Source organism: Bos javanicus, chromosome 27 (genome assembly GCF_032452875.1).
Source record: "Bos javanicus breed banteng chromosome 27, ARS-OSU_banteng_1.0, whole genome shotgun sequence".
In the NCBI taxonomy this organism is placed as follows: Eukaryota; Metazoa; Chordata; class Mammalia; order Artiodactyla; family Bovidae; genus Bos; species Bos javanicus.
In genome coordinates, this window is record NC_083894.1 from 7,672,664 (window position 1) to 7,699,711 (window position 27,048).

General features: G+C 39.9%; 1 protein-coding gene across 5 annotated transcripts in view; it reads left to right on the forward strand.

Annotated features, from left to right (window-relative positions):
* The window catches only part of WDR17 (WD repeat domain 17), a 69,566-nt gene extending 43,858 nt beyond the window's left edge, over positions 1-25,708 (forward strand). For 3 of the 5 annotated variants that reach the window (XM_061404101.1, XM_061404105.1, XM_061404104.1), the window contains 18 exons: positions 653-855; positions 2,241-2,390; positions 2,478-2,608; positions 3,043-3,168; positions 4,651-4,806; positions 5,704-5,768; positions 8,782-8,914; positions 9,352-9,443; positions 10,693-10,792; positions 11,976-12,115; positions 15,071-15,091; positions 15,286-15,397; positions 19,642-19,783; positions 20,061-20,163; positions 21,012-21,113; positions 22,458-22,556; positions 22,870-23,053; positions 25,410-25,708. In XM_061404101.1, the coding sequence (XP_061260085.1) occupies positions 653-855; positions 2,241-2,390; positions 2,478-2,608; positions 3,043-3,168; positions 4,651-4,806; positions 5,704-5,768; positions 8,782-8,914; positions 9,352-9,443; positions 10,693-10,792; positions 11,976-12,115; positions 15,071-15,091; positions 15,286-15,397; positions 19,642-19,783; positions 20,061-20,163; positions 21,012-21,113; positions 22,458-22,556; positions 22,870-23,053; positions 25,410-25,529 (2,179 nt within the window). In that variant the 3' untranslated portion in view covers positions 25,530-25,708. The remainder of the gene's footprint in view (positions 1-652; positions 856-2,240; positions 2,391-2,477; positions 2,609-3,042; positions 3,169-4,650; positions 4,807-5,703; positions 5,769-8,781; positions 8,915-9,351; positions 9,444-10,692; positions 10,793-11,975; positions 12,116-15,070; positions 15,092-15,285; positions 15,398-19,641; positions 19,784-20,060; positions 20,164-21,011; positions 21,114-22,457; positions 22,557-22,869; positions 23,054-25,409) is intronic. The other 2 variants (XM_061404103.1, XM_061404106.1) reach the window with 2 other exon arrangements.
* The last annotated feature ends 1,340 nt before the right edge of the window (positions 25,709-27,048 follow it).

Below are 27,048 nucleotides of genomic sequence, written 5' to 3' on the forward strand. Positions count from 1 at the left end.
ACATGCACTGTTTACTGTGTTGATAAAAACATAGAGCTCTGTAATGACCTAGAGGGGTGGGATGGAGGCCTGGGAGGCTCAAGAGGGAGAGTGTATATATACATATATATATATATATATATATATATATACACACATACATATAGCTGATTCACTTTGTTGTACAGCAGAAACTAACACAGCATTGAAAAGTCATTATCCTCCAATAAAATCTTTTTTAAGAAGCATAGATAGGAATTGATTTTTCAAATAATATCCATCATCATATATGCTGTATTTTCATGATACAAATAGTCTGAGTGCATTTAAATGATTGTATACATGTTGTTAGTCATATTTTTTCTTTGCCTTTATCTGCTCTGGATAATTTAAGAAAGCAGTTTTTCCAAACATATAAATTGTGAAATCATATATGTAGTATCAGTAATAAATGACCAGCAAAAGTAAAGAAGAAATATTGTAATAGCCTGGCTCTAGCCCAACTAATTATTCATTCTTTCTGCTGTGGAGAATCAACATATCTTTAAAGATAAACTTCTTTTTCAGTACGCTAAGAAATAATCACTAACAATATACGCTCCATTAAAAATATATTGACCCTTTAGATAAATTATAAGTTGAATGGTATTTATGTATAATATTCTGTTTTCAGTTCTGTTCGAATCTGGGATTACACTCAAGATGCATGCATAAATATTCTTAGTGGACACACGGCACCTGTGAGGGGACTGATGTGGAATACTGAGATCCCATACCTGCTAATATCTGGCAGCTGGGACTATACTATAAAAGTGTGGGACACACGAGAAGGAATATGTTTGGATACTGTATGTGATCACGGTGCAGATGTATATGGTAAAGTGTTTTTCATGTACTTCTAAACTTTGCTGTATTAATGATTTAGTTTCTGAGGAATACAATATTTTTGAAGAAATCTTAACAGTGTTTCATTTTGAAATAAGACTTACCTTATTGGAAAGTATGCATTCAAGAAGTTTTCTCTTTCGATAGCAGAATGCACAGAAGAAAATAGAAAACACCCCCAGAAAAGATTAGGAGATAGCTGTTGTTAGCACTGTGGTGTCCCTGTCTCTGCAGAGAAGCACACACCCCACACACACACACCCTTGCACATGTACACCTGTGAGGCTTGGGTTTTTCTCACTTTGCATCACCCCAACAGTAAGTTGTAAAATAGGAAATCACTCATAACTTAGTTATGACTTATCTAGCCATTCCTTTACCTCTATTCTTGGATATTTAGGGCAGTATTTTATTTTTTAATATAGTAGAAAGTTTTGTAGTATAAATGAGTTGGGAATGGAAAATCAGATTTCTTATCTTTTGCACATCACTTTGCTCTCATTTGTAGCACCCAAACATGGATGGGGTTAAGTAGTTGAATTACCAATGCAAAATGGTCATTGAGGGAAGGTAACCCTAACTAGTGCACTCCAGGATTCTTGCCTGAAGGATCCCATGGACAGAGGAGCCCGGCGGGCTATAGGCCATGGGGTCGTGGAAGAGCCGGACGTGACTGAGTGACTGAGTATACACACACAGCCCTAATCTAGTCGTTTGTGCCCGTATGCTTGACCCCAGGGCCTTCCAGTTACTGCAGTGCAGGACTGAGGATGGGACAGAGCCCACTGGTGGACGTTCTAAAGTGCAAGGTTCTCAAATCTTTCTTTATCTTGTAATGAGAACAGCCAGCCATTAACTCACAGATCACTGTGTATTCCATTGATATGACTGTCAGTTTGCTGATACACCAACTGAAATGCAACTTCAACATTTTCATCCAGGACCATCTGCTTTCTAATAATTATTCAACCCTGTATTCCTGTCTACAGAAGATGCTGAGTACTTTTTTGTTTTAAACATCCGTGTATCATTTGTAGCCAAGACAGAAATGTTATTTAGAGCATTTCTTCATAACTTCAGTTCTGAGAAAGTAGGGTTTCCCTGGTGTTTCAGAAGGTAAAAGAATCTGCCTGCCATGCAGGAGACCTGGGTTTCATTGCAGGGTTGGGAAGATCTCCTGGAGAAGAGAATGGCAACCCACTCCAGTATTCTTGCCTGTAGAATCCCACGACAGGGGAGCCCGGCAGGCTACTGTCCACAGGGTCACAAAGAGTCAGATACAACTGAGCGACTAACACTTCTCACACTTAGGAGGTACATATAAATACATTTTTTTCAGTGCTTCCTTTAGTAAATGGCTTTATTTCTTCCACCAGGTTTAACATGCCACCCACGCCGCCCCTTCACAATGGCCTCGTGCTCCCGGGACTCTACAGTGAGACTCTGGTCATTAACACCATTAATCACTCCTTTACAAATAAATATTCTGGCAGACAGACCCTGGGAAGAAATCATCGGGAACACAGGTGTTGAAACTCTGCACATATTAGACCTTGTTTCTAAATACGGTTTGATAAGCGTGCTTTTCTCATTAAGTTGTGTCCCTTCTCCAGATTCTGCCATAGAGCAGGGCGCGCCCCCTCTGCTCTGCGGCAAAGTGTCAAGAGATATCAAACAGGAGATAGAGAAGCTAAGTGGAAACCTTCGTGTGAAAAAACTCAGATGGTTTTCAGAATGTTTATCTGTAAGTATTGCAAGAATTAAATGTGAAAATTTCCCCTTTAGCCAAAAAGAGTCATGACAACTTTTTGTCATGAAGTTCACATCTTTACATGTGTTGTCCCAGTGTAAGAAAGCAAATGGAAACCAGAACCTGTAAATAAGGTAGGAATCTCCCTGGTGGTCCATGATTAAGACTGCATGTCCCAATACAGGGGTCTGGCTTCGATCCCTAGTTAGGAAACTAAGACCACCCTGCATGCAGCTTGGTGTGTGGTCAAAAACACAAATAAAAATAAAGAGACACAAATTTCTTTTTTTAAAAATCAACAATAAGGAAAATATTGTTTTGTTAATTTCTCAAGTTTTATATGCCTGCGTTGTATTTTTAAAGATGCAAAATGCTCTGAAGTTTTTACTTCATGTTATGTCTTTGGGTGTCTTGTATCAACTTTTTAGCCTCCAGGTGGCAGTGACAATTTATGGAACTTAGTTGCAGTGATAAAAGGGCAAGATGATAGCTTACTTCCTCAGAACTACTGCAAAGGAATAATGCACTTGAAGCATCTGATTAAATTCAGAACGGTAAGTAGCATATGTGGTTGTGCTGTGCTAAAACAAAAATTACTTTTGCCTTTTTGTCATTAAAATATGAAAATTATTTTAATGTATATAATTAGAGTGGATAGGCTAAAAGAAATGAACACTAAAGAGACAAATCTTCAATAAAAATTGATCATGATAGTATGAGTTTTTTGGGAGCAGACTAAGGCAGTCATGATCTCCACAGAGTGAATCTCATGAAATTCTTCAGACGTCACTTGGAAGATCCCTGAAATGCTTTATTTACCTTACCCTATTACCAGATGATCATGTGTGTGATTTTTGTCTCAGAGGCCTGCTAGGCTGTCTTCTGGGATATGTTTTATTAAAAATGATCATACCTTATCCTTTAATGGATTTCAGTACACCTTGTACATGAAGTGATATGCAATGCCAATAGCAAACCAGTCCTGGGATGAGAAAGAAGAAAAAGCTTTTATATTTGAAGTATCAGTGGTTGACTTAACTGTTAGACCATGGGGAGCACTGTGCCAGGGGTGTGGATTTCATGGTGTAAGAAACAGTCATTTCCATAAGAAGTACTTCTTTGATTCAGTCAGTTCAGTTCAGTCTCTCAGTCATGTCTGACTCTGCAACCCCATGAACCGCAGCACACCAGGCCTCCCTGTCCATCACCGACTCCCATAGCTTACTCAAACTCATGTCCATTGAGTCGGTGATACCATCCAACCATCTCATCCTCTGTCGTCCCCTTCTCCTCCCGCCTTCAGTGTTTCCCAGCATCAGGGTGTTTTCCAGTGAGTCAGTTCTTCCCATGAGGTGGCCAAAGTATTGGAGTTTTAGCTTCAGCACCAGTCCTTCCAATGAACACCCAGGACTGATCTCCTTTAGGATGGACTGGTTGGATCTCCTTGCAGTCCAAGGGACTCTCAAGAGTCTTCTCCAGCACCACAGTTCAAAAGCATCAATTCTTTAACCCTCAGCTTTGTTTGTAGTCCAACTCTCAAATCCGTACATGACCACTGGAAAAACCATAGCCTTGATTAGACGGACCTTTGTTGGCAAAGTAATGTCTCTGCTTTGATTACAAGCACCTAATGACTATAACAGTTACCTTTGGCACTATAAAAGCCAACGAGAGTGAGCCAGTAATTTTTAGGTTGTTATTAAAATCCTTTATGTATTTTTTTTCCACCAGTCACATATTACTTTATCACTCACTTCCTTTTGACCTCCAGATTTCTGGTGAATTTTAAGAAAAATTGGATTCAGCTTCTTCCCACCAGCACCAGCCACATCTGAACCCCACTATCTACCATAACAAAATATTACGTTTAAAGAACTTTATGCTTTATGGACAAAAAGCAGTGATTTTAAAAAAATATTTAATTTCCAGCTCTGTATGTTTATAAAGTCTGTATCCATATGATGCTTTTATAATCATCAGTTATCACTAGCTCTTGTGTAACAAAATTCAGGAAATTTCATTTTCTTCGTACCCAGTCTGAAGCCCAAGAACTCACCACAGTGAAGATGTCTAAGTTTGGTGGTGGTATTGGTGTCCCTACCAAAGAGGAAAGACTGAAGGAAGCTGCCCAGATACACTTGCGGCTGGGACAGATTCAGAGATACTGTGAGCTGATGGTTGAACTTGGAGAGGTAATGGGCTGTTAAAGCAAAATCAAAAGAGTTTAACAACAGTATTCTTAGTTAAATACTCAATTTCAAGCTTGTCTTTCTCCAGGTCTGGTTGGTCCTCTGCTCACCTGATATCAAGGGTGTGCCTCAGAGCAGGAGCTATTGCAGTGAGATCCCAGGGAGCAGTGTCAGCGTTGTTATCAATAGATACATCATTAGATATGCATTTCCCACCCAGACGACAGGCTCGGGAGCTCCAGGGATGGAGCCCAACATGGGTGCTTTTCTAAGCAAGCCCTGGAGAAAAAAATGGCAGCCCAATCCAGTATTCTTGCCGGGGAAATCCCATGGACAGAGGAGCCTAGCAGGCTACAGCCCATGGGGTTGCAAGAGTCAGACATGACAGAGCTACACACACACGCACACACACACACACACCCCCCCCAGCTTCTCCTCACACAGCCTTGCCTTTGAGAACCACTGCCTAAGCCTGGAGTCTCTGATTCCTAAAAAAAATCTATGTTGGCTGATTTGCTTCCAGTGGACTCCCCTAACACCTTGTCCATCCCACGCTGGCCCAGAGAAGTGTCTTCTCTGAGGGTCAGCTGCTGAAGAGTGCTCCTCTGGCATGTCCCAATCTTTAGGGAGCACAGAATTAGCAAAACAGAGTTCTCCAAAAAGGTTAGGATGGATCCATCCTATTAAAATTGAGAAAGTCGGTTGCCTTCTGGAGGTGGGTGGTGACTGAAATACAGCCAAGCAGAGGCGTGGCTCCTTTCCCGCCATGAGAGCAGCTTTCCTGACTGTATTCAGCTTAAAAACTAACACTATAGATTTGAGTTCATTTAAAATAAATGTCTATTAAGAATTAGACCACACACTCCAAATGCATCTGTTTCTGCTTTTCTCCCATTCTAGTGGGACAAAGCCTTGTCAGTTGCGCCAAGCGTGTCTGTGAAATACTGGAAGAAGCTGATGCAGAGGTGAGGCGGACCGTCTGTGCCCAGATGGACGTTTAACGTTTTGTTAAAATGGAAACAACATGTACATATGCTAGTAGCCCTTGGGATTTTTGACTTTTCCATTGTTTTAAACGATAACTGAATTTTGTATCTCCTGATACAATAAACAAGTCGGTTATCAGTCATTTTGGCATTTTTGTATTTGACCTGATGTCTGATAAGAACAGTGGTGGAAGGTAAGTTTCCCCATGTTGATAGAGGAAAGGACGGATCAGTCAACATGCTCACTCCTTAATGTATTGCAGTTGAAATGTATGGATGTCAAGTAGTGCTGATGGTAAAGACGTTTTACCACTGAACAAGGTTACCTGGATGTCCTTGACTGGAACGCAGAAAACGAGATTTTTTCTGAGGTGTATTGGTTTACTGGAGCTGCCATAACAAAGGACCACAGAGTGTTTCAAATCACAGAAATGTGTTCTCTCCCGATTCTGGAGGTTCTGAAGGCTAGAGATCCGCTATCAAGCTGTGGGCAGGGTTGCTTTCTCTTGGAGGTTTCGAGAAGGAATCAGGTCCACTCTTCTCCCCTGACTTCTGGTGGTTACAGCCCTTGGCACTTTGGTGGCCCCCTTATCTTCACATGCATTATCCCCCATGTGTCTCTGAGTCCACATTTCCCCCTTTTGAACGAGGATACCGGTCATATCAGATTTAGAGTTTACCCTAATCTGGTATAACCCTATATTAACTATTTCAGCAAAGACCCAATTTCCAAATAAAGTCACGTTCACTTTAAAGAATCAGCCTGCAATGCAGTAGACACAGGTTCTATCCCTGGGTCGGGAAGATCCCTTGGAGGAGGGCATGGCAACCCACTCCAGTATTCTTGCCTGGGAAATCCCATGGACAGAGGAGCCTGGTGGGCTGCAGTCCATAGGGTTGCAAAGAATCGGACACGACTGAAGAGGCTAAGCATGCACATGGGTTAGGACTTCCACGGATCTTTTGATGGCAGTGAGGGGGACGCATTCCAACCCATAACATAAGACTATTCTCTATCCTGTTCTATTCATTCAGTCCACAAATATTTAGTCCTCACTATGTGCCAGTTACCGACGAGTACTATTTAGTGAGTAATTACCTTGTTTCTGGCATTAAAAATGAAGCATTTGGTTTTTGTTGCATGGTTTAGAAAAATTTCAGCTGTGACTCACAAGTACCAATAAAATCAATCAGAGACTAAGCATGAAATCCAGGGGGATTAACACATTAACCAAGGGAACGGGGACCGTTTCCAGCAACTACTCTCCCCAAATAAGTGAAGCAATAGGCTGGCTCCAGCTCTCAGACTGCAGGCTCCTTATCCTAAGCTCTAAGAATCCTGAGTGATTCTCAGTTCATGTACCCTCACCAAACAATTGTAAAGTCCTTGCTCCCACTGAGACCTTAATAAAGTCAAGTTAGCAGAGGATATTTATGTCACAGAACAATTTTGTTTCAACCCGCCTGATTTTCTCTACTCCTTAGTTCACATGGTGGCCAGAAAATCATCTCCCTTCAACTTCCAAGTTTATGTTTTATGGATTCAACCATTTGCAGAGATTGAAAGGCGGTCTCTCAGTCCAACTTATAAATGTCCAGGAAGAGAGTGTTTCTTAACAGCTGTAACAGGGAAGTCAGAGTCAAATGGTGAAAGCCTTGTTGGGAAAAACCCTAGGAACTGAAGACTGTTAACAGTGATCTGTTAGTTGCTCAGTTATGTCCAACTCTGCAAACCTGTGGCTGTAGCCTGCCAGGCTCCTCCCTCCATGGGATTCTCCAGGCAAGAATACTGGAGTGGGTTGCCATTTCCTTCTCCAGGGCATCTTGCCAACTCAAGGATTGAACCCAGGTCTCCTGCATTGCAGGTAGATTCTTTACCATCTGAGCCACCAGGGAAGGCAGACCATATGAAAAGTGTCTACTGCACCTGCCCAGAGGTTGGCAATTAAAATGAAGTTTATTGCAAATGCCAGCATAGATTAAATACGCCAAGTTAGTTTTCAACAAAACTAAGGTTAAACATTAAGAGTGGAGTTAATGAGGTTGGTCGTTGAGAAAGTGGGACCAAAAACAGGAAAAGAGAAACAGACAGACAGTGATGGATACAAAGAGAGAGAAAGAGACAGACAGACGTGTATATCCTCCATAATCTCCAAACTCAGGTCCCCTCTCCCCCTCAAATATCTAGAACATTTTTCTTTGAACTACCCTGCTTGGGGCACTAACAATATTTTGCATTTTACTATCAATATCTGTGTTCTTAAATTATCCTTTTTCATGATTTTAGCCTGCTTGCATTTAGAGTGTGTCCATTCATTATGGTGCCATTAAGACATTTAAAATTCTCTGTCTTTAATAAAGTAGACATTAATCCAGTTGAGAGTAGATATTCCATCATACATATCTAGGTAACAACTTATTTTCAGAAAAATATATTCCTCACTTTAGTAGATAAGCTATATTGATTTAAGACCTAATGGCACACCACTCCAGTACTCTTGCCTGGAAAATCCCATGGACAGAGGAGCCTGGTAGGCTGCAGTCCATGGGGTCGCTAAGAGTCGGACTCAACTGAGCGACTTTACTTTCACTTTTCACTTTCACGCATTGGAGAAGGAAATGGCAACCCACTCCAGTATTCTTGCCTGGAGAATCCCAGGGACAGCGGAGCCTGGTGGGCTGCCATCTCTGGGGTCGCACAGAGTTGGACATGACTGAAGCGACTTAGCAGCAGCAGCAGCAGCAGCGCCTTTAAAATAGGAAAATCTGCAATGTTTTATGGAAGAAACAAGTGCCTATAGTATTGTTTCAGAAAACTTTTATCCTCCAATAATGGTGTGATTATAAAGCTAAGTCTTAAAAAAAAAAAAAAGCTAAGTCTTTGTGAATACTGATCAAATTTTAGATATTTTCAGCATTTCAGAAAATCTGAGTCCAGCTGAGAACCTTGAAATTAGTATTTCTTAAAAAAACATTGTTGTTACTTTATTAGGAGAGCTGATCAGTTAATCCAGGAAGATAAGGATGACGTCATTCCGTATTGCATAGCCATTGGTGATGTGAAAAAATTAGTCCATTTTTTTATGTCAAGAGGTCAGCTTAAAGAAGCTCTGCTTGTTGCACAGGTAAAAACATGTGATTTACATGGGCTGCACAGCTTTGTGGGGGCGTGTTTGGGAGGGGGTGGTCATGTTCACGTGATTGATTAAGTCATAGGTGCCCGTATCCCGGCCTTCTTTCCTGGACATTTCCATCACCCTGCCTTTGCTCTGATCACACTGAGTTTCTTTTAGATCTTTAAACAGGCAAGCATCTCTGAATTCTGATCTGGTCTATTTTGCCGAACATTGTATACACTTGAACAACTCTTTCAAGTAGACTTGGTGCTTCATGTTGATACAGTGTAATTTATGGGTTTGTTTGTTTTCCAAATTCTAAGGGTATCTCCAAATTGTAGTATAAATTTCAAACGTGGTTTGAATATACTTTGTTCAAAATAATTTTCTGAAGTTGATCTATTATCAACAGCCAAAGATTAACCAAAGATTGCATTAAATTCCAGGCTGCTTGTGAGGGAAATATGCAGACCTTCCATGTTTCGACACCCAAAGGACCTTCTTTTTCTGATGATATCTACAAGGAAGACTTTAAAGAGTGAGTGATTCATCCTTTGCTTGGAGTCAATATTTTTGTGGCTGGTTTCCCTTTAGGGGCTTTTGAGATCATCCTTCCTTGTACACAGAGTGCTTGGCTGTCCCGTGTCCTCAACTGCATTTCTCACCGCAGTCTCGTTTCATGACAACACCTGCCCCTGGATGAGGAGGGAAAAGTCAGGCACGTAGACACAGCCTGCACACATCTTACATAGCTTCCAGAAAAGCAAACTGCATTTCAGTACAGTAATTGCATATAAAGCATCTAAATCCTTGAAAATCTGATCAAACCTGCTGGGGAAGAGAGACAGTGAAAATAAAATGCTATTTGTGAATGTTTCACCATAGCCTCGGTGTGGATAGCATCTCCCTGACATCATTCACAATCAGGTGTTAGCATCTAGAATAACATCCGGCCTCTTGACTCATACACACTAGTGTATATAAAACATAACTGATAAAGACCCACTGTATAGCACAGGGAACTTTACTCAACACTCTGTAATGACCTATACGGGAAAAGTATCTAAGGAAGGGTTGATTCGCTTTGCTATACAGAAGACACTACACAACGTTATAAATCAACTGTAATCCAGTAAACTTTTTTTTTTTAATCTAAAAATAAAAATAAATTAAAATACTTATGTTTTTAAAAGGAATAGAAATTAGGATTCTCCAGCCTTTTGACCATTTTCAAATCTAATAATCTACCTTTCTTTGTGTCTTCTCTTTGCTCCTATCATTGCTCCAGAAAATAGGATATTTAAACTTTTAGGACACTTATCAAGTGAAAAATGATCACAAAATGTTGAGCGCATTAAGACTGACATTTTCCTTCCTGCTCCTTTACTGCTGTCCCCTGCCATTTCTAAACTTGGCATTTAATGATCTCTTAGCAACATACACTACCCCTGTTCCCATCTCCACATAAATTTTCAACCTATAATTCTTTTCATGTTAATTGCCCCTATAGCTGAGGCATAAATTATTCAGTGTAGGATAGGAAGTTCTTAAAATTAGGCTTTTCTGAAAAGAGGAAAAATTGGGAGAGGGAGGTGGTTCGTCAGCTCATCTACTAAGAAAGACTGCTTTCCTGATTTTTTCCCCCAAATCAATCTCTATACCTAAACCAAGGGTATACAATTATATCTTGTTTGATCCCTTAATCAGCTTATTATAAAAGAGCATCCATTCACTTTTATGATGGAGTCCTTGTGTTTCCATTGAATATGTATGCTTCTTCTTCCTAGACTCCTGCAGGAAGCCTGCAGAGAGCTGGCAGAATGGTATTTTCAGGATGGCCGAGCAGTTCTAGCCGCCTGTTGCCACCTGGCTGTGGACAATATTGAGGTACATTTCAGGGTGGCTCATGTGTGTCATGATGTTTGAGGGGGAAGATACGGTGACTTTCTGTGTAAGATCTGGTTTTGCATGCTTTCTGAGCCTGAGCGATTCCGTACTCAATAAACACAGGTTAACTCTGCAGATTATGAAATCTTTTATTCACCTATTTTTAAATTTTTATCACAAGATACATATTTGTGACAATCTTACTCTAAGTTTTTATCATATATGAGAAGCACTAGTGTGGTGAAGGGAAAAATCACTGGCCTGGAACTCAGAATATCTGACTTTTGAAAGCAGTTATTTTTATAAACACTTTAGTATGTTCTTCACAAGTTATGTTTTTAAATTATTTTTCATTTAATCCACTAATGTCATGGGAAAACCATTAAGTGAAGATATCGGTTCTATTTTGCATGTGTCCTTAGATATATTGACTGTAAGGGATAATTGATAATCACTGTACACTACTGAGGAAGATTCTAAGAATTTACTTTTTCTGATGGACTAAAGGCCATGTTGAGGCTATTGCAGACAGACCGCTGTTAATTCCAAAAATGTAAGCTGCTACTGCTAAGTCACTTCAGTCGTGTCCGACTCTGTGCAACCCCATAGATGGCAGCCCACCAGGCTCCCCTGTCCCTGGGATTCTCCAGGCAAGAACACTGGAGTGGGTTGCCATTTCCTTCTCCAGTGCGTGAAAGTGAAAAGTGAAAGGGAAGTCGCTCAGTCGTGTCCGACTCTTAGCGACCCCATGGACTGCAGCCTACCAGGCTCCTCTGTCCATGGGATGTTCCAGGCAAGAGTACTGGAGTGGGGTGCCATTGCCTTTTCCCAAAATGTAAGCAAAGGTTCGAAACTCTTAAATTATAAAAATTACTCTATGTCCCTTTATCAGCTTTCCCACCTGAAAATTGTAGTTGCCCTTGCCTAAGTACCCTGTGGGCTTCCCTGGTGGCTCCGACGGTAAAGAATCTGCCTGCAATTTGGGGGACCTGGGTTCAGTCCCTGGGTCGGGAAGATCCCCTGGAGAAGGGACAAGTACATTATAGAAATATTACATTCACCATCTTAAAAGAATAATTGGCTATAGGTTAATACAACTTGATCTACTTTGTGAGCTTGGCGGGGAGTAATGATCCTGCCGATCACCTGTGAAACTGAAGGCGTTATTTTCTCATTGAGCAAGCTGGCTATGGCGTACCTGATTCGTGGAAACGAGCTGGAGCTGGCTGTGTGTGTGGGCACTGTGCTGGGAGAGCCCGCAGCACCCGCAACCCACTATGCCCTGGAGTTACTGGCAAGGAAGTGCATGATGATCCCAGCGTGGTGAGCGTTTTTCTTTTCTAATGGGGAGTGTGATTGCTCGACAGTATTATGTTATTAATAGTTTCTGCTGTACAGGGAAGTGAATCGGCTACATGTATACATACATCCTCTCCCTCTTGGACCCCCCCTCCCACCCAGCCCCATCCCAGCACCCCTCTAGGTCGTCACAGAGCCCCGAGCTGAGCTCCCTGTGTTATTCAGCAGCCTCCCACTCGCTATCTGTTTTATGCGTGGTGGTGAGTATGCATCAGTGGTGCGGTTTCAGTTAGTCCCAGCCTTTCCTTCCCTGCTGTGTCCCCAAGTTCTTTCTCTATGTCTTTGTCGGGCTCCTGCCCTGGAAATAGGTTCATCTGTATCACTTTTCTATATTCCATATATATGCATTAAAATATGTGATGTTTGTTTTTATCTAATAACTTACTTCACTGTGTATGACAGACTAGATCCAACCACATCATCACAAATGACCTGATTTCACTCCTTTTTATGTCTGAGTAATATTCCATTATATACATATATATGTACATGGTGAGCGTTTCTAAAGTTAAAGAATAGTTTCATAGTGATAAAATGCATTTTTTAAAAAGTTGCATGTGATATTTTTAAAATGCAATATTTTAAAAATATCACATTTAAAGATATTGCATTTTTAAATGTCTCCTTTGTAAATAAAAAATAAGATTGTGAAGGAAATGGTGCTATGAATGTGAATTAATAGTAAGAACTACTATGAGCATATAATGAAATCTACTATCACTTATTCTGAAGTCACCCAGTTCTAATTTGTGATATTTCAAGCACATAAAGCATCATGAAACAATAGGCATGCACTTTCTAAGATTATTAGGACCACACATTCCCACATTGTAAATTCTGCATATCTACACTCATTCTGGCTGGTACTTGTGTATTAGTTAGAGGTTTAGAAAATAAAGTCTCTTTTCTAGTGGAGAGTGATAACAAAGATGGTATGACTGTACACTTGGAACCACCTTGGGTGATGCTTTAAGACAACAGTCTCCAACCTTTTGGCACCAGGGACCAGTTTCATGGAAGACAATTTTTCCACACACCGGAAGTGGGGAGATGGTTTGGGGATGATTGAAGCATACTACATTTATTATGCACTTTATTTCTATTATTATCACATCAGCTCCACCTCAGATCATCAGGCGTTAGATCCCAGAGGCTGGGGAGCTCTGGTCTTCAGAGTTAAACCTGGGAAAGACCTGGGGAGGCTGGAGCTCGGAGCTGTTCTCCCTTGTGTCTCAGAGCCTGCTTCCTAGGGCGGACCGTGCTTCATCGTGGATGACGGAGACAGTCCTGACCCTCAACAGGGGCTTGTTGAATAAAGATGATTTTAGACTTCTGCCCTCGCTTTCCCCAAAATACTTAGAACCTTGAGAGATTTTAAATAAGCTTGCTCATCAGGACTTCACTTCTCCACACTGCCTGCACACACACCCCCAGTCTGAACAGCGGGTGATGCAGACGCCGCTGCGGAACGGCACAGAGGACGATGGTGGTGACGATCACAGCCAAGGACACTGCTGTCCTTGCATGTGCAGTTCACTGGATGCTCGACGGTAGCATAAGTTTACAGAGACTTACTGGTCTCAGTAAATTTTATGACCAAAACTAAAAGTTACATAAATTGGCTTTACAGTTTGTACTCTTAGCTACTATCTTAGTGTAAAATACCACAGACTGGGTGGCCTACAAACAAGAGAGAAGTTCAAGATAAACTGGCAGATTTGGTGTCTGATAAGAGCGGGCTTCCTGGTTCTTACTGGCTGTTTTTGCTGTGCTCACATGGAGAAAAGGGTTAGGAAACTCCTGTGGCCTCCTTTATCAGGGTACTAACCCCTTTCCTCAGGGCTCTGCACTGCAACCTCCCAAAGACTCTACCTCCTAATACCATCACATTGAGGGTTAGATGTCAACCTAGGGCTTTTGGGGGAACATAGACATTCAGCTGACTACAGCTAAGTCAGAAAGAGAACAGAGCTTCCCAGTCTTTCCTGTTGGGTCTGGGGGCTTCAGAGTGAATCGATAATCTTAGAGTTACTCTAAAATTGACCCATATCTCACAGTGATGTAAGAGCTCCCTCCCCCCTAGAACTGAGTGGTGCCCCACCATCAGTGTCAGATGTGAATGGATCTTAACACTGACCGGCCCTCCTGAGGACCCAGTTCCCTACTGCCTCAAACCCAACCAGAGTGTGAGATCTAACTCAGACACTTACCCACAAAGGTGACTGACTCTGTGCTAGAAGTCAGCATCTCATTCAAATAAAATATGATTACTTCTTTCTAAAAACTGAAAAAGGAGCAAACTATAAATAGATATTAAATTTTGAAGAGGATTAAAGATCTTTCAACTGAGCATACATCCTGTGTTGTGTGCATGCTTGGTTGTTCAGTCGTGTCTGACTCTTTGCAACCCAAGGCCTGTAGCCCACCAGGTTCCTCTGTCCATGGGATTCTCCAGACAAGAATACTGGAGTGGGCTGCCATGCCCTCCTCCAGGGGATCTTCCTGACCCAGGAACTGAACCCACGTCTCCTGTGGCTCCTGCATTGCAGGCAGTCTTTACTGCTGAGCCACAGAGGATGCTTTTAATAGAAAGCAAACTTGTTTCTTCTTAACTCCCTTCAAGAGCCCTTCCTTTATGCAGCCATAGGTATGTGTACCAGAAACCAGGATCAAGTGCATACACTGAAATACATGGACCAGGCTTACCTCCAGGTGAAGTGTATAATCCTCGTGGCTAGTAGTAGAGCTCCACAAATTTAAAACACAATTATGAAGATAGCTGCATTATCTTAAGAGAATATGCTTGTATAACCAACAACCAAGAACACTTCTTTTTTGCTTTTACACTTACTGGTAAAAGTTCACCTTTTCTTGGCTTTCATCACATATTCATGATATTCAAATTTATTTTCTTTTTAGCTTTCCATCCGTTGGATACAGGTATTACCTAGTTTTCCTTCATGCCCTTTGGTTTCTGTAATCTACATTTAGAGGAATTTCATAATTAAGTAGGAAATCAGTACTCTTTATGTAAATAGAAAGGCAGGGGAGATTCTCCTTCCTTTGAAAGAGTTCTAAAACGTTGTTTCTCAGTTTTTCCCTCATTGACGTTTCCCCTTTTGTCATGTGAATAGGGATTTGGCAGCTGACCTTCTCCTCATGACTCCTGACAGTGAACTACAGTTAGTAAAACTCTGTGCTTTCTACCCAGGGTGTACTGAAGAGAGAAACGATCTCCATGAGAAGGTATGCTAGCGATACTCATTGTTCCCATTTGGAATGCCTGCCGTGCTGTGATTTCGTTAGTTTTAGGTTTGGTCAAATAGAAATTCTTGCAGAGAAACAAACATATGATCCTTTCAGGATCCTCTTATAAAGACAGCAAAAATTATAACAGTAACAAAAAACATTGATTGAATTTCTACTGTATTTTGAGGGCTGTTCTAAATTTTCACATCTGTTGGCTATTGACTCAAGTCTCACAAAACTGTGAAAAGTAGGGCATACTGTTCCTAATTTATAAAGAAAGTGAACTCAGAGAAGGTAAGGAACTTGCCATAATTGGTTAATGTTGAAATGAGAGTGTCAACACATGTAACTGCCCATCGCAAGCCCTTTGCATCTTTAGGTACCCCCTCCCAGAGAATCCCATGGACAGAGAAGCCTGGCAGGGTACAGTCCATAGAGTCGCAGAGAGTGAGAAACAACTGAAGTGACTTAGCATCCACACATGCATGCTGACTTTTAAAAAATAGGATCTTGAAAAGAATTACTGAAGTATGGTGAAATTTGCATGCTTATTCTAAAGTGCTTTTTATAAATGCTCCATTACAGAATATAGGAATCTATCAAGATTACATACAAAAGTGATCAAAATATTCAGCAATAAGGAGATTGTATTAATTATGGTACATTTCTATATGTCAGTGCTGTTAATCTGTTAAAAAATGATGAAGTTCTGTTTTTATTGATAGATGGCTGTAGAACAGTAAAATAAAAAGCAGATTATTAAACCGTGTACACACCATGTGATTTTCATTTTGAAAATCATCTGTGTACATAGTTTTATAACAGTGTTCACCTGCTCCTTTTATCATACATTCTAAAAGGGTATAATTGGACTCTTGGATCAGACTTCATTAATAACTCTTTAGAAAGACTAGTTAATATGTATAAATGTGTTAGTAACTCTGGAGAATTTCACAAGACTAAAAATCCATATATATATATATGTGTGTGTGTGTGCGTGTGTGTGTGTATTATATTCGGCCACAATGCACAGCTTGGGGGATCTCAGTTCCCCAACCAGGGATTGAACCCAGGGCCACAGTAGTAAATGCCTGGAATCCACTAGGCTACCAAGCAACTCCTCTAAAACTTATACTTAAATATTAAGTTATATAGCTTTGAGAATTTTAAGATAGGGTAAGAACTACAGGAATGAAGGGTAAGAACTACAGGAATGATCAACCTGCTGTTATCATATTCTGTGTCAGAATGAAATCTCAGTGGGGACCATTAATTCCCTCTACTCTCAGAGCATATATCAAAGTGAAGAAACGTTTTTTCTGTCTAACCAGGCACAGTTCCTGTCATATAGTAGTTGCTCAACAAATAACTGGCTTTCAGGGAATACAGATGGGGAACGTTAGATGAAATGTCACATACACATGAGCACTTGTAATTTAGTTTGTAAATTTTTTGAGAGGTTGAGGGGTCTAAAATACTCCATTTGGGACTTCCCTGGTGATCCAGTGGCCAAGACTCCATGCTCCCAATACAGGAGGCCTGGGCTTGATCCCTGGTCAGGGAACTAGATCCCACAGGCCACAGCTGAGACCTGCCTGGCACAGCCAAATAAATCAATATTTTTTAAACAGCAAAAAATATGAAACTATTGAATAAATGCATTAATAAATAAACAATCTTAGTAACTTAAGGGGATTTTAAAAAAAGAGAAGGGATGAGAGTGACAAATCTCAAAGGAGACAGTTGACTTTGTGGATGAACCACATCACCTTCCGTCACGACACAAATGTTTCTGCAGCAGAAGCTGCATCACAGTGTTTGCAAACATTAGTGAGACAGGGCAGTAAGCTATGTAGCCTCACTAAGAAGCAAACCAGCACACTCTTAACACCTGTGCTTAGAAGTTTACATAAAAGGTAAATTAACCTCCACCCACGTTTTGGAAGCAGAACTTCCATGAAGGAAGAGTAGATTCTCAGTTTTAACAGAAAAATTATTTGAAAAAACATTGCTTTTCATTTTGCAGTAATATAATTTCATAGGCTCAAATCTCCACTTCATGGCATTTCAGAAGGTCAAAGCTAAAACACAAAGCTATAAAGAGCTTGTCCTTTTTTTTGCCTTCCTGCTCAAAATAAAGTTGCTGTGTCTCAAGGTCAAGTGAAAGTTAGTTACCATGTTCAGTTCAGTTCAGTCGCTCAGTCGTGTCCAACTCTGCGACCCCATGAATCGCAGCACACCAGGCCTCCCTGTCCATCACCAACTCCCGGAGTTCACCCAGACTCACGTCCATCAAGTTAGTGATGCCATCCAGCCATCTCATCCTCTGTTGTCCCCTTCTCCTCCTGCCCCCCATCCCTCCCAGCATCAGAGTCTTTTCCAGTGAGTCAACTCTTCGCATGAGGTGGCCAAAGTACTGGAGTTTCAGCTTTAGCATCATTCCTTCCAAAGAAATCCCAGGGCTGATCTCCTTCAGAATGGACTGGTTGGATCTCCTTGCAGTCCAAGGGGCTCTCAAGAGTCTTCTCCAACACCACAGTTCAAAGGCATCAGTTCTTCAGCACTCGGCCGTCTTCACAGTCCAACTCTCACATCCATACATGACCACAGGCAAAACCATAGCCTTGACTAGACAAACCTTTGTTGTCAAAGTAATGTCTCTGCTTTTGAATATGCTATCTAAGTTGGTCAGAACTTTCCTTCCAAGGAGTAAGCGTCTTTTAATTTCATGGCTGCAGTCACCATCTGCAGTGATTTTGGAGCCCCAAAAAATAAAGTCTGACACTGTTTCCACTGTTTGCCCATCTATTTGCCATGAAGTGATGGGACCAGATGCCATGATCTTCGTTTTCTGAATATTGAGCTTTAAGCCAACTTTTTCACTCTCCACTTCCACCTTCATCAAGAAGCTTTTTAGTTCCTCTTCACTTTCTGCCATAAGGGTGGTGTCATCTGCATATCTGAGGTTATTGATATTTCTCCTGGCAATCTTGATTCCAGCTTGTGTTTCTTCCAGTCCAGCGTTTCTCATGATGTACTCTGCATATAAGTTAAATAAGCAGGGTGACAATATACAGCCTGGATGTACTCCTTTTCCTATTTGGAACCAGTCTGTTGTTCATGTCCAGTTCTAACTGTTGCTTCCTGACCTGCATACAGATTTCTTAAGAGGCAGGTCAGGTGGTCTGGTATTCCCATCTCTTCAAGAATTTTCCACAGTTTATTGTGATCCACACAGTCAAAGGCTTTGGCATAATCAATAAAGCAGAAATAGATGTTTTTCTGGAACTCTCTTGCTTTTTCCATGATCCAGCAGATGTTGGCAGTTTGGTCTCTGGTTCCTCTGCCTTTTCTAAAACCAGCTTGAACATCAGGACGTTCATGGTTCACATATTGCTGAAGCCTGGCTTGGAGAATTTTGAGCATTACTTTACTAGCGTGTGAGATGAGTACAATTGTGCAGTAGTTTGAGCATTCTTTGGCATTGCCTTTCTTTGGGATTGGAATGAAAACTGACCTTTTCCAGTCCTGTGGCCACTGCTGTTTTCCAAATTTGCTGGCATATTGAGTGCAGCACTTTCACAGCATCATCTTTCAGGATTTGTAATAGCTCAACTGGAATTCCATCACCTCCACTAGCTTTGTTCCTAGTGATGCGTTCTAAGGCCCACTTGACTTCACATTCCAGGATGTCTGGCTCTAGGTCAGTGATCACAGCATCGTGATTATCTGGGTCGTGAAGATCTTTCTTGTACAGTTCTTCTGTGTATTCTTGCCACCTCTTCTTAATATCTTCTGCTTCTGTTAGGTCCATACCATTTCTGTCCTTTATTGTAGAGGACACATAAGCATTACCTTTTGTGTTTTCTACACTTAATGTAATTTTTGACACTGATAAGTATATTTGTTCTAAAATAACTAATTTCAGCATTCCTGCTAAATGACATTTGTGGGTACTAATCCCATTATCACAATCAGGACAATTTGCTTCCACCTTTTTTAACTGTGTGTTTAAAAGTTTTGACTCATTAGATACTATTGTATTTATTGTTATTAGATCTTAAAGATATTAACATAAATGTATGCTCCCAGTACCGATTATTTCATTTACATCTATTTTCAGCAACTTTAATTAGAGAAACATACCAGGTATATTGGAAATATTTAGTACTTATATTAATACTATTGCTTTTATTCCTATAAATATTAGTAGCATTGTCATCAAACCAATTCTTTTCTAGTGCAAGCTACCCACAGTAGAAGAATGTATGCAGTTAGCTGAGACAGCCCATGCCGATGGCAAAATATTTGAAACTATAAAGTATTACTTGCTAAGTCAAGAACCTGAAAAAGCCCTTCCTATTGGTATTGACTTCATCAAAGGTATGTATTTAGTTGGTAGTATAATTTAAAATCTACTCTTTTATTTGGTATTTTCATTTGTATTGATTTTTTTTAAAAAGGCTTAAAAATCAAGTACTAGCCATCCTGAATTTAAAAAAGAAAGAGATTGCTGATGGTTTGGTATCGGGACCTAACTGGGATCTAGAAAATAAAGAGGTAGATAGCGTTGACCAGAAAAGAATCAATCACACAAGTTAAAATTTGAATGAACAAGTTTTAATCCTTTAATTTAGAGACGCTGGTTTTGTTTTGCCAGAACACATCAGTAGTTCCGATTGGACTTTGGACACCATTTACCCCGTTCTTGACCTGTTGAGTTATATTCGTACTGAAAAACTGGCCTTGCATACGTGTACTGAGTGAGTACTTTATCCCCAAAATACATAACCAAACTTATGCAATGTTTCAAAATGGTTGTATTGTTTTTGGTGTTCAGATGAAGAAATAAGATCTCTTGGACAGATAGGTGCACATATAGAAAAATTACATTTTGTTTTGTCCTTAAATAGAAACAGAGAGGTCACTTTGAAACCTAAGATAAATCATACGGGCCCCATTTCCTAATACCGTGTGTGTGTGTGTGTGTGTGTCTGTGTGTGTCTGTCTGTACACAAAGACACACACAGACACACCTGGTTCAAACAGGGCTACTTCAGATCTTTGGGGTCATTTTGGACCACATGTCCCCAGTGATCTGTGTAGTGGTCATAGCTCTTAAACATCCATATATACAAAGCATACTAGGTTGGGCAAAGAAGTCAAAGTGCTAGAAAGTAGAAACAGACGCCGTCCTTGAATTCAGGTATCGTGTAAGGACTGTTACCCATGTAGCTAAAGTCCCGAGAACCATGTGTATTTCTTAGCGAGGCTTTAGGCTGCTTTTGGTGCAATGCCACGTGGGAAAACTGGTGCAGCAGCCTGTGACACTTTGGCAGGAGCTGCAGGGACCGACGGGAGAGAGGAAAACAAGAAGACAAGAGTTCAATATTATTCAAAGACTTTTATTTTAAAATACAATTTGTATTATTCGGTACATGTCTGAATAGGAGTTAACTGATGAATAAAACATCTTTACATTTAGAAAATTTTCTAAGCATATTTTGCTATGTTACTCATCAAAATGAGACACAAGTTCAATAACTATATAAGAGCAATGTTCTGTACCTCAGATTATAGAATTTTTTAAAATAAATATATTCTCTTCTAGAGCTCGAAATGAGTTGCTGATATTATGTGGCTATGTTGGCGCGTTACTGGCTATCAGAAGGCAGTATCAAAGCATCGTCCCAGCACTGTATGAGTACACGAGGTAAAAACAGTTTCTCTCTGATTAAGACATTAGAGAAGTGAGCGCCTTTCACTGAGACGGTTAGCGTCTTAAGTGCATTGTAGAGGCAACAAATACATTTTGCACATGTCCATTTATTTCCTAAGCATGTGCTTCATAATAAAGCAGCAGTAAGTGATACAAATTAACAGTGAGTGAAAGTATTAGGCACTCAGTTATGTCCAGCTCTTTGCAACCCCATGGATTGTAGCCCATCAGGCTCCTCTGTGCATGGGATTCTCCAGGCAAGAACACTGGAGTGGGTTGCCATTCCCTTCTCCAGGGGACCTTCCTGACCCAGGGATCAAACCTGGATCCTCCTGCATTGCAGGCAGATTCTTTACCATCTGAGCAGATTCCATCAAGGATCTGGATTCTTCCCTTCTTTCAACTCTGACATCCTTGGCTTCCTTCCTCCTGCCTGAGTGGCCCAGAGTTACCTGCTAGCTTCTTGCCCTCTGTATATCTTGCCTGTACTTGAAGTGGGAGGGGGAGGTGAGGGTGACTGGATGGAGACCACAGAGGGCAGGAGCTTCTGATTCTGGAAGGAAGCCTTCGTGCTGTGTGCCTGCAGCCCACTGGCCAGGACTGTGTAATCCACTTTTAAAAGAAGATTGGAAACTGTGTATTTCAAGCTTGCCCATCTCCACGGTAGAAAAATGCAAAGCAAAGAGGTTGGTTGGTGGCAGATACTCCCTATTTCATATTTTATATTCAGATATAACCTACCTGCCAAACTCCTGTGTTTTCAGGACAGCTTGCTGAACTCAGCCCTCATGCATAAAACTTGTCATACTCAAAAATAAAACTCAGTGCCTTGTCCCCCAAAAATACCATCTCTAAAATAGGTGACTCCTAAAGATGCTGTGAGTCTGTGGTGAAGCAGTTGTTCTGAGTTTCCTTCCTGTGGGCATGGGGTTCTGAGAGAAATGGAGCTCTCTCCTTCCCGACTTACCCTCTCGTCAAGGTGGAGGGCTGTGTTACTGTGGGCCTGTGCCTGGAGCTGTTGGAAGAATCTCTGATGTCAGGGCACTCGAGGAAAAATCTATGCCAGCAGCATAACCATAAATGGAAAGCAACTTTCAACAATATTAAGATATAAGGGAATTTCCCTGAGTGTTACTCAGCATTGCTCATCCTATCATCCAGCATTTATTGAATATGTTTGACTTACCAGAGAGTTACACACGGGCATGCACACCTATATTTACACATAGATATGTGAACAGTGGTTATATCTAAAATTGCAGTTGTTTAAAATTCATTTGCGTTTCTGCTGTCTTCCTCATGGATGTCAGATGTTAATTTCTTTCTGGCATGTTTCAGTCAGCTGTTAAAACGGCGGAAGGTGTCAGTGCCTTTAAAAATTGAACACCTTTCTGAGGAACTGGACGCATGGAGAGCTTGCACACAGATTGTCAACCCGTGAGTGAATATAAAATCTGATATAAAAATTGAATACAGAATGTATTGCTTAATATCGTAGACAAACTTGTAAATTGTTGTCTCATTATTTATTTTGGCAGGAGAATGAATCTTGGGTTGTTTAGCACATAGTAATAATTTATAACACTCTACTGCCTTTTTCAAGTCCTTCCTTTTACTATAAATTAAGTCTAAAGTTCATTTTCCATCACTTACAAAGGACTAAATTATCATTGGGGACTGTTTTTAATCTGAACCTTGACAATCCTGTGATTCTACAAAAATAAAAATGGAATATCTGTTGGAAATACAGATCATCAGAAGACTCTCCATATACACCCCCTTCTGATTCACAAAGACTGGTTTATGCAACTTTACTGAAGAGACTAAAGGAAGAACCACTCAGAGGAATTGTTGGACCAGATTATGTGACTGGGTCGAATCTTCCCAGTCATTCCGATACTCACATCTCTTGTCTTACGGGATTGAAAATCCAGGTACAGCCTAATGTCAAGCGTAAATTATGCATGCCCATCATTTTTGTTTTTTCATTACTTTTTGAAATGAGAACTTAAAATAATCTGAATAAAAGTGTAAAGAAACCTGAGGCCCAGTGAGGAAATACTGCCCTTAATAAGCTTTTGTATTTGATATAAGTGGTTTCTCTCTCCTTAAAATAAATCCAGAGACATAGTCATTGTACTTTTTATCATAAAAGCAATTCATATAACAGATACACTTAGTAAGAAATGGCATGTATACTTAGTAACATGTTTTAAAATACATAGAGATCATTTCCTTAGGGAAATTAAATAAGGGAGACAAACCAACAGTCAACACAGTTACAAATTGTTCTCAGTAGATTAAATGTAACTATAGTCTCCATTGGTATTTTATAAACACAAAGCAATTAAAAACTGATAGGTGTATAATAAATCTACATATTGTGCATATTCTTAAATTGACTTAGTGAACTTCTCAGTCATTCAAAATTACAGGGCTCTATCATGAGGGATGGCTAATTCCCAAGGAATGGCCCCTTGTGAACAATGCCAGGCCTGCCCGTGTGGCCCAGGGGTGCCATTATTGCCAGAAAATAGAGAAGCTTTCATCATTTCAGAGCCAGGAGCAGTTGTAGGTGTCCCCAAGAAGTAAACAAAGCTGAATCCCCGTGAAGTGCTACTGGAGACCAGATGGGACCAAAAGAATGCCATCTCCCAGGCATTGTCACGCATCACTAAGTGGATTCTTGTATCTCTAATGTAACGTAGCTAATTACATCTCTGACACCGATGTGCCACATCAGTGGAGAAAAGGTATTTGGGGGGATAACTAGTCAGATGTCTTGCTACCAATGAAAAATCTAACTGCAGCTTGACTTGACCCTGAAAACTAAGTCTTCAGAACACACCAGAATATTCAAACCACAGACAGGAAACCAAGTAGGACATGTGCTTACTATCCACTCATGTTCAGAGATTAAGAACCAAAGCAGTAAATTCAGTCATTTATAATTAACAGCAAAACCCCTCTTGCGGCTTTTAGACTGTATCCTCGGTGCCACTAACCGCCCTGCATGTACCTCTTCTAGTGCTTGACAGACTTCCTGTTTCTTCCTCCTCTTCAGGGCCTTTTCTCCTTCTGAGACAATCATCTACTTCACAGGCTGTCTAACCTCTCTGCACCCAAACCCACCTAAGAAAGGATCTACTAATTATCTGACATACACTCAAGCACAAATGACTAATTCATGGGGAGTTCTACTCACCTGGGGCATTTCTGTTCCTGCAGAAAATTTGTCCTGGTTAAAACTGAAATTTCAAGTACCTGTGAATAGGAAGCTGTCTACTGCATATAAATGGATTTTTGAATATCTGAAAATAATTTGCTAACAGCAAGCTCTTATCATTTGAAGTGTTAGTGGCTCAGTCATGTCCAACTCTTTGCAACCCCATGGACTGTAGCCTGCCAGGCTCATCCGTCCATGGAATTCACCAGGCAAAGAACACTGGCGTGGGTTGCCATTCCCCTTTTCCAGGAGATCTTTCCAACCAAGGGGTCGAACCGAGGTCTCCCTCATTGCAGGCAGATTCTTTACCATCTGAGCTTCCGGGGAAGCTCCTAATCATTTGAAATCGGGGTCCAAAGCCTGATAACTTTAGAACATAATGAAGAAATTAAGTTTTTATCTCATTTTTGTGTTTCTGAAATCATGCTTTTTCTTCTAGGAGCTGAGAGATACAGATTGAAAGGTTTTTTTGGATTTAGTTCTTCAGAACTACCCTTGATATACAAAATAGCTGATGTAACTAAATTATAGATATGCTTATAAATCACAGAATTGACATGCCTCTATATTATACATACACGTATATAGCAGTGTATTTTTCATCTTCTGGAGAGCAAGTTGAGTTTCTAGTTTAAATAATTTAACCAGCTGTATTGATGTAGGCTGTATGATGAAAAGGGTGAAGTCTATTATTAAGCATGTATGCCTTTATAAATGTTAACTTTGTAGTAATTAATAGATTAACAATACCTATTGTCATTGACAGCACTATTGTAATTAAAAGAACTCAGATGATAAAGCCAAATTCCATTTTGAAAGACATCAGGGCATTTTAAAATGTTTCTCTATTTGGTGGCAATTCAGAAAATCTTGTGTTTCTCTTTAAATTTCCTATCAGCATTGCCTAAATATCACCAGTGGTTTTTTGATGACAGTGATTCTGTGTATGGAAGTTTAAAATTCATTTAAACGTTAAACTTTAATTTTTAAATTTAATCAAATTTAAAATTTAAAGTTGCAAATTCATAATCTCATCCTCTCTTCTTGTGACTCCCACTGTGCAGGGTCCTGTATTTTTCCTTGAAGATGGGAAATCCACCATCTCCTTGAATGATGCTCTCATGTGGGCAAAGGTGAACCCATTCTCACCTCTGGGGACTGGAATACGACTCAACCCATTTTAACGGAAGGTTTTTCTCCATGCTTAATTGTTTTTCTTAAGACCTTTCATGGCGTTAGTATTACCTTAACCTCTGTTGTCCAAAGCCAAAGGTCTGGAGGAAGAGAGGGGGGTGGAGGGCTCACAGTTGATTTTAATCATTAACTTCAACAAATAAAATATTTATATAATTTAAAGGAAAAATAGATGTCTGTCTCCTTATAAAATATAATAGCCATATTTGGGAGGAAGGTAATATTAAAATTATAAAGGACTGACAAATATAAAAGAGCATAGAAACTTATCCCAAAGCATAAATGGTACCAACTATTCTAGTGTTAAAACGTTGAAAAGTATAAAACAGTGCAACACCTATAATAGTGCTTGACGTGCAGTAGATACCTAATGAATATTTGAATGACCGAATATCTCCAAGTCTTGAAATGTAAGGTATATACAGCTGATCTTCAAGTTAACAAGCACCGATACTGTCCTCTACAAAATGCATGGTAAACCGCTAGTTTTAGTTCATATTTAATCAAAGTTTTCAGTTATAAATTTAATACACATCACTCAATGGATATGCAGTCAAAATACTTTTGAGTTTTTTTTTTAAAAAGAAAACATTCCCAGGTTTTGTAACTGAAACTTAAATGTCCAGTTATAAAAGGAATGAGTTATATAAGCATGAAAAAAATTGAGGGGTAAAAAACAAATTAAGTGAAATATATGTGAAAATTTAAAAGATGTAAATACTAATTTTGATAATTTAATATTCACAATCTATAATCATTTTATATTAACTCTATAATTATAATAAACATGACTTATTGGAAGTTAGACCATGAATGCTTTTGCAGGAGATTGAACACAGAATCAAGAGAAGAAACTTACTGTTTACCCAAATCTAATTATTTTTTCTGCATGTTTCTCTAGCTGAGTTTCAGAAGACTTGTTTCTAAAAGTCTTTCCTAAGGGACTATATTTTATGGTTTAAAAGATTATCCTCAACATTTTCTAAACTCATTCCCAATAAGTCATCTATTTTATCAGGACTCTCTTTAAATTTATTTTACTAAATATTATCTGTTCAGAAAGATAAAGTTAACCAAGGAAGTCTCTGGATGTCGAAATTCTCATGAAACTGTCTAAGCCTTCAAAAATGCAGAAAAACAAATAGAGTTTTGTTGGAAACTGACAAACATCATGAGATTCAGCCTTAGTAATACTCATCTTGGAAGTCAAATGACGCTATTAATGAGATAGCATAAAAACATGAGTAATTCCACTTAATGAAAATTTTCCACTTAATGAAAATTTTCCAAATAATGAATTTAAGACTACCGAGAATATAGGAAGTATAATCAGAATATCCGGCTGCTTTTGTTTCCCTTTGATAAAAATATGGGGCTTGGCAGCAAGCAGGAAGGATTTTTCAAACTAAATGGTTTGCTAAACACCAGAATGAGGTTCTAAATGAAGCATGATTTTCCTTCCAGTATCAACAGGAAAGATACATATTTTTTAAAAAAAATTAATAGGTT